The sequence below is a fragment of the Mobula birostris genome, chromosome 24 (assembly GCF_030028105.1).
Source record: "Mobula birostris isolate sMobBir1 chromosome 24, sMobBir1.hap1, whole genome shotgun sequence".
NCBI lineage: Eukaryota > Metazoa > Chordata > Chondrichthyes > Myliobatiformes > Myliobatidae > Mobula > Mobula birostris.
Window position 1 is genome coordinate 56037034 of NC_092393.1, and position 12916 is coordinate 56049949.

At 38.1% G+C, this 12916-nt stretch overlaps 1 protein-coding gene across 1 annotated transcript in view; it reads right to left on the minus strand.

The window, feature by feature from the left end:
• smurf2 (SMAD specific E3 ubiquitin protein ligase 2) overlaps positions 1 to 12916 on the minus strand; it is a 225278-nt gene that overhangs the window by 62194 nt on the left and 150168 nt on the right. Inside the window, exons 5-8 of the mRNA XM_072242689.1 lie at positions 10297 to 10362; positions 9694 to 9778; positions 6301 to 6384; positions 1466 to 1668 (exon numbers count right to left, since the gene is read on the minus strand). Of these exons, the coding sequence (XP_072098790.1) occupies positions 1466 to 1668; positions 6301 to 6384; positions 9694 to 9778; positions 10297 to 10362 (438 nt within the window). The remainder of the gene's footprint in view (positions 1 to 1465; positions 1669 to 6300; positions 6385 to 9693; positions 9779 to 10296; positions 10363 to 12916) is intronic.

Genomic DNA, 12916 nt, shown 5'->3' on the forward strand with positions numbered 1-12916 from the left:
CATTCAGGCTCGACAGGAAACTCAGAAACCTTGGCCTTGACCCTGCCTTGTGCAACTGGATCCTGGACTTCCTGTCAAATCGCCAGCAAGAGTGGGTTCCCTCACCTCCACCCCTCTGACTCTCAACACAGGAGCCCCTCAGGGCTGTGTACTAAGTCCCCTCCTTTATTCCCTGTATATTCATGACTGTGTCGCCACCCACAGCTCTAATCTGCTAATTAAATTTGCTGATGACACTACATTGATTGGCTTAATCTCAAACGATAACGAGGTGGCCTACAGGGAAGAAGTCATCTCTCTGACACCGTAGTGTCAAGAAAACAACCTCTCTCTCAATGTCACAAAAACAAAGGGGCTGGTTGTGAATTACAGGAGAAGTGGAGACAGGCTAACCCCTATTGACATCAATGGATCTGGGGTTGAGAGGGTAAACAGCCTTAAGTTCCTTGGCATCTACATTACCGAGGACCTCACGTGGTCTGTACACACAAGCTGTGTGGTGAAAAAGGCACAATAGCACCTCTTTCACCTAAGATGGTTAAGAAAGTTTGGTATGGGCCCCCAAATCCTTAGAAATTTCTACAGGGCACAACTGAGAAGATCCTGACTGGCTGCATCACTGCCTGATATGGGAACGATACTTCCCTTAATCGCAGGATTCTGCAGAGAGTGGTGCGGAGAGCCCAGTGCATCTGTAGTTGTGAACGTCCCATGACTCAGGATATTTACAAAGACAGGTGTGAAAAAAGGGCCCAGAGGATCACTGGGGACCTGAGTCACCCCAACCACAATCTATTCCAGCTGCTACCATCCGGGAAACAGTACCGCAGCATAAAAGCCAAGACCAACAGGTTCCGGGACAGCTTCTTCCACCAGGCCGTCAGACTGATTAACTCACACTGACTTGAGTGTATTTCTATGTTACATTCACTGTTCTATTTATTATAAATTACTATGATTGCTTATTTAGACTGAAATGTAACGTAAAGATTTTTACTCCTCATGTATGAGAAGGATGTAAGAAATAAAGTCAATTCAATTCAATTCATGGGCATCCCTTGCAACAGACTAAATTACAAGCGTTAGTGAATTGCTGCTTCACCTGAAACACTGGGTTTCTGGAATGATGGGAAAGGAAAGGAAGTAAAATGTCAGATGTTCCACCTCCTGCTATTGTACAGGAAAGTACAAAGTGCAGAGTGATCAGTGAATCATAGTCACCCTTTACCAATGCATTCTCCATGCACAATAACTGCAAAAAAAAACTTCCTGCCAAATGTTTTAATTTTAGTTATAAATTTACAGGTTATAAGAGGAAACTCAACATATCTGTACACATAAGTTCATTAAATCCAACTGTTCATAATTCTTAGAGTAACTCCAATTGAAATCACCTGAAATGCAATACAGAACTATATTAACTGTCAATATTACATTCTCTTTAAAATGAAATTAAATAACTTACCATAACCTTCTGGGAGATCAGGTGGAAGGTGCAAATGAGTCCGACTCATGTAATTCCTGTGTCTTTGTGATCTCACCCTCCTCTCTGCCATTCTAGGGTCAGGCGTCTGTCCACATGAAGCTCCATTAGCTGGGCTAATTGGTGTATTCTCATCCACTATACAACTCAGTGGCCTGCCAGGACTGGCATATTCAGAGGCAGGTCTGTAATCAGGTTGAAGAAAATTTAATATATAATGTTTATCGATATTTAATAAAAAAGCTCAAACAAAATACACAGATAGCAGCATACCAGAAAAACCAAACATACAATCTACAAATCGTTTTGTAATATAGAACAAGGGGGAAAAAAAGAACAAAGCAGAGATGGTTATCTACAATTGTCACACTATGCACTCCCAATACAATAGTACACAGTGATTTAGTCTTTGATTGGAGAGGAAGAAAGGAAATTTAGACTGCCACCTTAAAGGATAGATTGTATACTTGGGGGATAATGGAAATAAAAAAAAAGGAAAGAAAGGAGAAAGAAGAAAAAGGATAAAAATAAACTATTTAAATAATATTTAATTCCAGTCCATTTATGGAATGGTGTGGCATGTTAAGCAGCTGGTGTAATTCTTCTGACAGAGAACCTGACTGACTGATGGAAGTTATTCTCCGCAAGAAATTTAAGATTGCTAATTTAAAATAGTTTTATAAGGGAGAGAAAAAGGGATCCTTTTGTATTCTAGCATTGAAGCTGCATTTATAAAGGACCAAGGGACAGATTAGATAATAGCAAAAAAGAGGAAAAGCAGATATGAATGGCATGCTACCAGCAAAATTTAAAATCTGTCCAGATTATTCCAACAAGATATATCAGTTATTACTACATAGGCAATCTGAATATGAACAGAAAATTAATATTTGATATTTCTAAATTCAATTGACACTGAAGACTACATGGTAAGTTTTGATTTGTTCCATTTACTAATATTTAGTTAATGCTTTAAATTATCATCTCATTTAATTTTGGGAATTAATCAGGAAGTTTAAACATTGGTATGGCAAACTTAAGAAAGTTACATTTCATATTCTGTCACTTGCAAACCATTAAAAAATGGAGAATCTTCAATAACATTTATAAATTTAGGTAGATTCTTGAAAGACCCACTCACGGTGCCACTGAGACAGGAAGCCAATTTAAAAGCAGCTGGAATCTGATAAACTGCTATTAACTATGAACTAAGGATTTTAAAACTGCACACTGAAAAATGCCAATCCAAATGAATTAATCACTGAAACTCTGACATCACCAACCCAAGCCTTTCAGGAAATAATTCATGTAGAAAGGCCGGTTTACATTCTCATGACTCATTCGTCATCCTGTACGATAGGAAACAGTTGGACATAAAGGAAGTTTTGAAGGAGACTGGTCTTATTATCTGGTGATGTCAATGGTTCTTCATTCATCAAGGATCTTAAAATAAAAACTATTTATCGCAATTTTAGATGCAAAACTAATGCATGTAGTATCCTGAGAAAGTCAATTCCAACATGTAAATTACAGTGAAAGCCTGAATTAGTTAGGACTTTATTCTTAGGAGCATAGGAGTATGACGGGAGACTTGACAGAAGTATACAAAATTATGCATGGTATAGATAGGGTAAATATAAGCAGGCTTTTTCCACTAAGGTTGGATAGGACTAGAACTAGAGGTCATAGGTTAAGGGTGAAAGATGAAATATTTAAGAACAATCTGAAGGGGAACTTCTTCACTCAGAGGATGCAGCAAGTGCGAAACAAGCTGACAGCGGATGCGGTGGATGCGAATTTGATTGCAACGTTTCAGAAAAGTTTGACTAGGTACATGGACAAGCTATGGTCCAGGTTCAGGTTGATGGGTCTAGGCAGAATAACAGTTTGTTATGGACTAGGCAGGCTGAATGACCTTTTTCTGTGTTGTAGCACTCTGTGTAAATGGAGAGCAGGCCTCGAGCTTCACTTGTCATTTTATAAGATCATGATTGTAACTTCAGCTTTGTACATCTACCCCAGTACCCTTTCACCACCCCCACCTGCCCCGCCAGTAATCAACTAAAATAGTCAAAGTCTCTGTAACCACTGTCTTTTGAGAAAATATATTCTGAATACTTATGACCTTCTGAAAGTAATAAAAATTTAACTGGGTGGGCCATTTACTTTTACTTAAACAGTGAGCATTATTTCTAGATTATCCTATAAGAAGAAACATCAGCTGATACAAGCCAAACCTCTCCTTTCTCTCTTTGAAGGACGACCTCCCCATTCCATGCATTAGTCCTGTTAATGTTTTTCAAACTCTTTCCAATGCATTAGCATCATTTTTTTAATAGAAGATCAATATTGGCCTCAGTATATTGAATATATTAAATAAACACAGAATCATTTATTAAGTTTTCCACACAAACGTAAACTTTCTGTTAATTCCTAAACTTAACCAGAAGACAATACCGAAACATTAACTAAGTAAGCTTCTAACTATATAAAAGATTGTTTTGGGCATTTCCTTATTGAATATAGTCTTCAATGTGAATGCCGGGTGGAAACAACAAGGTGTCAGATAATAGTCTCAATGACAACATTTTGGGAAAGAGATGCAATGTGACCAGTCCGTCCTTTTACACCAGGTGCATCAAGCCATTAAGATGGCAAATGGTATGCTGGGCTTTGCTGATAGCAGGACTTGAGCATGGCTGCGGCGATGTCTTGCTGTAGTTGTACAGGGCCTTAGTGAGACCAGACCTGAAACCCCAAAGCTACTCTACTACCTGCAAAAGCACAAATTTGGGGTGTGATGAAATAACTTTTACTTTCTTGGATAAGTACAATTCAAACAAGTAGCTTGACATCTTGCAGCACAAAGCAGTCAACTCCTCTAGTAACCTATTTACGAGCCTAACATTCATCACCCCCACCACTGGCACAGAGTAGCTGTTGCATACACCACTTACAAAATACACTGCGTTTACTAGCCTTGCATCTCTCAAACCTACAGTCTGAGGTATGTCGATTGGGCAGTATGGTAATGCAACAGTTTGCACATTTGCTCAGTGACTGGGATTCGATTCCTTCTGCTGTCTGTAAGATGATCGTATATTCTCCGTGACCAAGTGGGTTTCATCCATGTGCTCCGATCTCCTCCCACACTCCAAAGATATATGGGTTATCATTAGTGAGTTGTGGACATTTGTGAGTACTGGCGGCTTTGATGCAAAGGACACATTTCACTGTAAATAAAGCCAATCTTTATCTTTAATTTCAGCTGCAAGGAAACATCACTATTGCAGAATAACCTCCAATATGGAAACCTAATACTGTTAACATTCAGATCAACATTCTTAAAAGACCTATCCAAAAACACCATGGGAGTATCTTTACCTCAAGGACTGCAGCAGTTCACCATAACCTTCTCAAGGACAACTGTAGGTGGCAAATAAATAGAGGCCTTGGTGACCACACTCAAACACCGATAAATAAATAGTGCACATCTTCATTTTAATCATAAACACAAGAGATTCTGCAAATGCTGGGAATCCAGAGCAGCACACCCAAAACACTCAAACTCAGCAGATCAGGCAACATCTATGGAGAGGATTAATCAGCTCGACATTTTGAGCTGAGACTCTTCAACAGGGCCAGGTCCCGATGTTGACCATTTATTCATCCCTGTAGATATTGCCTGACCCGCTGAGTTAATCTTTTATCAATTCACTGCACCCTGCCCTCCCCGAGGCCTTAAACTTTTTATACCATCTACAGATCACAATCCTAGGTAATGACTTAATATTCTTCATTTCGGTAACTGCTCAAAAACACAAGATATGCCATTATCACATCACCCTGCTTAATTGTTACTGTATTCACCATTGCAAATACACATTTCATCCACCACTGCTGTCAAGGCTCCTCAAGATCTCAATCTGTACCAACTAAACAAACTAGCACAGCAAGTGCATTGGAACAATACTACATCCTTCAAGCCACACACCCTCCTCACCTAGAAATATATCTGTTCCATCATGGTTGTTGTGTACCTAACAACAAAGGATACATCTTTACTGATTTTAGCATGTTAATGTGGTGGCTTACTAAATTTGGGAATTGACAATAAGTACAATAACTTTTTTTAAAATAGGAGGATAAAAAGATCAATAGGCCCCAAAAGAAAAAAGCTAGAATAAATAAGGAGAAAAAAATTTGAGTTGAGTAATATTGCAAAGTTTTTTTAAAACTAATTTTGCATTTAAACTTTACATTACATTAATTCTAACACTTCTAAAGAAAACTATTTACAAAGAAATGCAGTATTGAACTCTGGTGTTGCACTGAACTCTGAATAGTGCTTTCAGCACATTACACACAACTATTGTGTTCAGGAATTTCAACTTAGTTGTCATTTTATATAAGACCTTGCAAAACAACAGATCAGGACTATTGATCAGAACCAAACAGCATCTTTATAAGTATGTCATATTGCAGGAGCATTAAACAGATAGTCGTCACATATAGTGGATAAGCTTATTAGCTGCATTATTTTTTTTATTTAGGGTGGTTCAATCAAAAATGTGGGAAAAAGGGCATTTATGACTGTGGTAAAATGGACACAAGAGGATGTGTATCCTTCTCAGGAAAAGGCAATGCAAAGGGAAAGTTATTTTAAAAGTGAGTTGGCAAGTTAACGCTCATTAAAAGGCTAGCATTTTTCACTGATTTATTTTTTTTAATGCATTAAAAGCACTTCTTTTAAACCAAACATTGTCAGACCTCAGGTATGCTAGCAACTAGAGGGAGGTCCATCATCCTGTGCTTACCGAGTTGGTCTTTCCCACTGTGTCGTTCGTGTGATGTGATTGAGATATTGTATCCGACCTGAGGCAGTTCTTCGTTCTTCCCAACTAACAAACAGAAAAAGATTGTAAAAGACATTTCCTGAAAAGAGGCTTAAGAATGTGTCCAAAGCCATTATTGGAAACAATTTAACACTAAAGATCATTGAGATGCATTCCAAAACTTGGTTACAAACTCATTAGTTCCCAGAATGTATTGATTATATGTTATCCGTCACAAATTATGTCTTCCATATTTGGATTCAAACCTCATTCCAAGAACAGCTCTGTGCTAGTGGATGCTATATTAAAAAGGCGCTGCATTACCTGTGGTCAGTATTTATGGATTTGAGAATGAAAGTAATGTTTGTCAGCAATACAAAATAGCTTATATATCAACAATTTTCCTGGTGCCCTGGCCAACACTCATTATTTAATGAATACTGAACAGATTACCCTATTGCTCTAGTTTATGTTGCTCTTCTCAATAACCTCTGCGCTCCATACAAGATTTAAATATGTTCTCCAATTCGTGTGACTAGATCTTACACATGGACTTCGGTTATCTGAACTGTCAAAGAAGCAAGAGTTTTATGAACAGTACATGGTGAGTATTCAAAGCATTAAAATAGGAAAACAAGTCCAGTAAATAAATAAAACTGCAAAAAATAAGAACAAGTTTTCTGGCCTTTGATAGCTGCATTGTCAGGAGTTAAGAACACAATCTGGGTGTTGCTTAAATATCAGATTAAAGATTATAGTTGGAGTACCTTAAAAATAAAAAAAAACTGGAAGCCAGAGCCACTGAGACATAAAATGCTGGAGGAACTCAGCAGGCCAGGCAGCATCTATGGAAAAAAGTACAGTTGTCCTGAAATGTCGATTGTATTTTTCCACCCCTCCATAGATGCTGCCTGGCCTGCTGAGTTCCTCCAGCATTTTTTGTGTGTTGCTTGGATTTCCAGTATCTGCATATTTTCCCTTGTTTGTGATTTGAGCCAACAGAGATATTGTGATCAAACTAAACCTCTGCTTTTCAGGTGTCTAGTTTCAGATGTGATTTTAAGACATGTATATGTAAGTAAAACTAATTAGTAACTGTTTGGCATTAAAAAATCAATGAGGAGACCTCGTTGTCAAAGGATACACATGAAGTAACTCAATTGGCTTTTATTTTACAAGTAGAAAGCTGTTTATTACTATTTTGCAAATTGTTTTAAAAGTTTTCCCACACTGACGTGTGCTGCCTTCTAATTATATTAACAGGTTAACAATGAGAACAACTGTAAATTGTCAAATTGTAAATTGACTATCATATACATTTAGGAGTAATACCAAATTTAGGTAACTTTGACTCTCAAAATAAACTCAACCTAAGTTTAATTGAAGTATGCAATCAAAGCAAAAATGTTACTTTGGAGATGTAATTCTGCAGTTACTTTAGGATAGAATACTCTAGTGCCAATGTTTTTTCACCATAAAAAAGCAAGCATTGCCTTTCATTATTACTAAATGAATTACTTTCCTCTAAAGCCTTAAAATAACCATTCTCTCAGTGCCCCAAACTTATTAATCTCAGTTTTGAACATGCTTATCAAGTAATCAGGCTTCGCCATGTGGGGAAGAAAAATCCAGAGTTACACTTCTCAAAAAGGAAACTTTTCTTTCTTTTTGTTCTACAGCCAATCCTTATCTTAAGGTGCAATTGCCTGAACTGAGCCTGGTTACCCACACTTTGAGTATTGTGTATGGTTCTGGCCATCTCATTATAGGAAGGATGTGGATGCTTTAGAGATGGTACAGGGGTATATCAGCAAGTTGCCTGGATTAGAAAGCATGTCTTACAAGCATAAGGTTTAGTGACCCAGGCTTTTCTCTTTGGAGCGACAGAAGTCAACAGGTAACTTGATAAAAGTGCACAAGACGATCAGAGGCATAGCTCAAGTGGATAATCAGGTACTTTGCCTAACACAGGGATGGGGGCATCATTTTAAGGTGATTGGAGAAAAGTATAGGGCAGATGTCAAAGTTAACTTTTTTTTAAAAAACACAGAGAGATGGGTATGTGGAATACCCAGCCAGGTGGGGTTAGAGGCAGAGACATTAGGGACATTTAAGACACTCTTAGAAAAGCAAATGAATAAAAGAAAAATGGAGGGTTATAAAGGAGAAAGGGTCTGATTGATTTTAGAGTAGGTTAAAAGGTCAGCATAACATCATGGGCCAAAGGACCACTGTGCTGTGCTCCATGAGACAGCTATCACCAGATGTTAAAGCAGGAAGGACTTTTCAAAGTCAACAAAATTGGGGAGAAACTTTGTTATGTCTGAATTCTCTCCAGTTTTAACCTTGCTTCTCTTGTTATCATATTGTGATCTTGACGCAAGTGAGAAACTTGCTAAGCCATTTCAAAAGACAGTTGGGACTCCATCATATTGCTGTGAGTGCACAGTCATACATAGACCACACAGGGAAATGTGATGACATGTGACTGTTTTGCAGTCTTGTCTGGTTAGTACCTCATTTCTATGTACACCTACTGCTGCTCCCAGGTGACCCTCTGTATTCCTCAGGCTGTAACTTAATCACTTTATTTGCTACTGTACACTCCTCTCAAAACCTTTGGTTTACAATGACACAGAGCACATTTTTGTTTTATATCATTTCTCTGTTCCTTTACGATTAACTTCAGATTTTCACTGCAATGAAAATCATGTTGCTGTATCAAAGGAAAATCTACTTACAAGTGAATTTTCCCAAGTAATTAGCAATACAGCAATAAATGTTTAAGAAACTGATACATACATTTGTAGCTATCTCTCACTAAAATGAAACTACAATTTACAAAACAAAAAAATGTAGATGCTACAAGTTTCAAAGATAAAAATAGACACCTGTAAATGCAGATCAGGTAGAACTCTGATGGGAGACTGTGGCTTAGTAAAGGAAACTATGATAAAATGTTAACTCCATCTCTCATGTTCCAAAGATGTCTAATCAGTCTAATGCATAGCACTTTTGCTTTTACTTATAATTGTGAAGCTTCATCACAATGCATTAGTTTGTTGTTGCACATGCAGCAATAAAATGCAAACAACAAGAAATAGAAAAATATTAAGACCAAACAGTGACGATGTTTTTTTGCAGATTTCCTGTAGCTCAAATTTTTTTTTTTGCCTGTTCAGGATAATGACACAAAATAATGAAAGCAATCAAGTGTGTACATTTTAAATCTTAATTACTGAAGCAGTCCCCTTTGTCACAATTTATGTTTCTATCACCTTTTACTATTTACTTACTATTAGTAATTCACAACATTTTATAAAATGCTTTGGTTTTCTACAAAACTTCCAAAATATATTATTAATCATTTCTTACCCATCTGGCAAATCATTGTCAAACAAACGACTGCAATCTACCACAGGACCTCCACTGCCTATTCGATCCCGAGACTGAAGGCTCACTGTCAATAAATAAACTAGTTCAGTTAATTTATTTATATACATTTTAAGCATGAAAAATATACGAATACTTATGAATGACCATGTACCTGGATCTAACAAAGCCAATCAACCCAAATCTGAAAAATTTTACTTGGGCACAAAACACAGCATTTTAGATGAAAAAAAAATTCCTTTTTCTTTCTAATAAAACAGTTTCCTAATTTCACTTTTAAATGATCAGTGTCTAATTTTCAGCTTGTGCTCCTATATTCTCCATTTTCAAGGCAACTGTGCCCACTTTCTAAATTATGATTAAACTTTATGGCCATTATCTTGGATTTTAAACCTCTGGGAAAATTATTATGCACCCCTCCTGAGAAATGTCTCTAACCAAGTGTGATAAGAAAAACTTAATTTGACCACTCACCTAGTCCTGTGACTTTCTCAGAAAATTGAATAGCATACAGAGGCATTTGTGAATATTTAAATTATTTCAATGCTTTGTGTCTTAAAAACAATAACACTATATTTCACATACCTACTATCTGCCCTCTTACTGTATCATTGTCATTAGGGCTCAGTTTGCATAGATCCAGCCTCTGGTCTGTAAAAATTAGAAACATTTCTAGTCAATAGTTTATTCTTAAAAATACTTAGCACTGCCATGTCAAATCAAGTTTCAAAGTTAGCAGCACAGATATTTTTAAACTCATTGTTAATCTACAGTGCATAAGACATAGGACCATTCAACCCATTGAGTCTGCTCCGCCATTCCATCATGGCCGATCTCGGAGACCACTCAAACCTGTTCACCTGCCTTCTCACCATAGCTTCTGATGCCCTGACTGATCAGGAAATGATCAACTTCCTCCTTGCATATACCAGAGTCTGTGGCAAAGCATTCCACAGTTTTCCTACTCTCTGGCTAAAGAAAATTCCTCTTTAACCCCGTCCTAAAGAGTTGCCCCTCAACTTTGAGGCTGTGTCCTCCAGTTCTGAATACACCCACCACAGGAAACACCCTCTACACACCCACTCTATCTAGTCCTTTCAATATTTGGTAGGTTTTAATGAGACCCTGCATTCTTCTAAATTCCAGTGAGTACAGGCCCAAAGCTATGCTGGTTGGTGGCATAGTGGCATCAGTGCCCGACTTTGGAGAGAAGGCTCCTGAGTTTGAATCCAGCCGGGTCCCTTGCACGCTTTCCATCCGTGCTGGGTTGAGCATCCAGCTAGCAACTCAGCCTCGTAAAAATAAGAAAGCCTGCTAAAAAAATGCCGTCATGACGGCGTCCTGAAGACTCCACTCGGAGTTAAGGTCTTTCTTCTTCTTCTTCTACAGGCCCAAAGCTGCCAAACGTTTCTCAAATGTTAACCCCTTCATTCCTGGAATCATCCTTGTGAACCTCCTCTGTACTCTCTCCAATGACAACACATCCTTTCTGAGAATCAAGGGCCCAAAACTGCTGACAATTCACTACGTGCGGCCTGACACTTACAAAGGCTCAGAATTATCTTCTTGCTTTTATTTTCTATTCCCCTTGGAATAAATGCCAACATTGCATTTGGTTTCTTTACCACAGACTCAACCTGTAAATTAACCTTCTGGGAGTCTTGCACGAGGACTTCCAAGTCACTTTGTACCTCTGATGTTTGAACCTTCTCCCCATTTAGATAATAGTCTGCACCTTTGTTCCTTATACCAAAATCCATTATCACACATTTCCCAACACTGTATTCCATCTACCCTTTTTTGCCCATTTTTCCAACTTGTCCAAGCCCTGCTGCAATCGCATTGCTTCCTCAGCACTACCTACCCCTCCACCTATCTTCGTATCATCTGCAAACTTTGCCACAAAGCCATCAATTCCACTATCTAACAAACAACGGTCCCAATACTAGCCCCTGAGGGACACCTCTAGTCACTGGCAGCCAACCAGAAAAGATCCCTTTTATTCTAACTCGCTAACTCCTGCCTGTCAGCCGTTCCATTATCTATGCCAGTATCTTTCCTGTAACACCACAGGATTTTATCTTGTTAAGCAGCCTTGTGTGACACCTTATCAAACACCTTCTGAAAATCCAAGTAAATGACATCCACTGTCTCTTCTATGTCTACCCTGCTTGTTACTTACTTGAAGAACTCTAACAGATTCATCAGGCAAGATTTCCCTTTACAGAAACCATGCTGACTTTGACTTATTTTATCATTAGTCTCCAAGTACCTCGAAACGTCATCCTTTACCACTGAAGTTAGGCTAACTGGCCTATTATTTCCTTTCTTTAGCCTTCCTCCCTTCTTAAAGAGTGGAGTGACATTTGCAATCTTCCAGTCCTCTAGGACCATGCCAGGATCAAGTAGTTCTTGAAAGATCATGACCACTGCATCCATTATCTCTTCAGCAACCTCTCCCAGGACTCTGGGATGTAGTCATCTGGCTCAGGTGACTTATCAACCTTAAGACCTTTGCGTTTGCCTCGCACTTTTTTTCTTTGTAATAACGATAGCGCTCATTCCTGTTCCCTGACACTCACGGACTACTGGTACACTGCTAGTGTTATCCACAGTGTTATAACGACATTAATGAATTATAACAGATGACAAGTTGTTATACTGAAACACAATTGGTACACATTTCAATTGCTTATAAAATGTCACAAGGTTATTTTGTGTGGAGCCTATTGTGCAAAGGATGATTAGTTAGTTTAAAACTTAGATGATATTGAATGAAGTTCTTTTATTATAATGATATACAGACTTGAACACCTCACCATAGTAATGAAATTTGTCCTTACACCCATATTAATGTACTTTATGTATATGATAGTTAATCCAGATTACAGGAAAGTCTAACTTCTGGGCAACAGATTTAAAGGCAGACGTGAAGGCTTTGGAACTAGTACAGAAGGGTTTTTATAAATGATTCCAGTTGTGCACAGGGACTACTGAAGCTTGAGTTCTCCACTATTGAAAAAGTCTAAAAAAATTTTACAGGACTTAAAAAAAAAAATCTTTAGAGATACAGCACAGTAACAGGCCCTTCTGGCCCAATGAACCCAGGCCACCCAATTATATCCTACTATCCCGTATGTCTTCGAATATGGGAGGAAACCAGAGCACCTGGAGGAAACCCACGAGGACATAGGGAAAGTGTAGA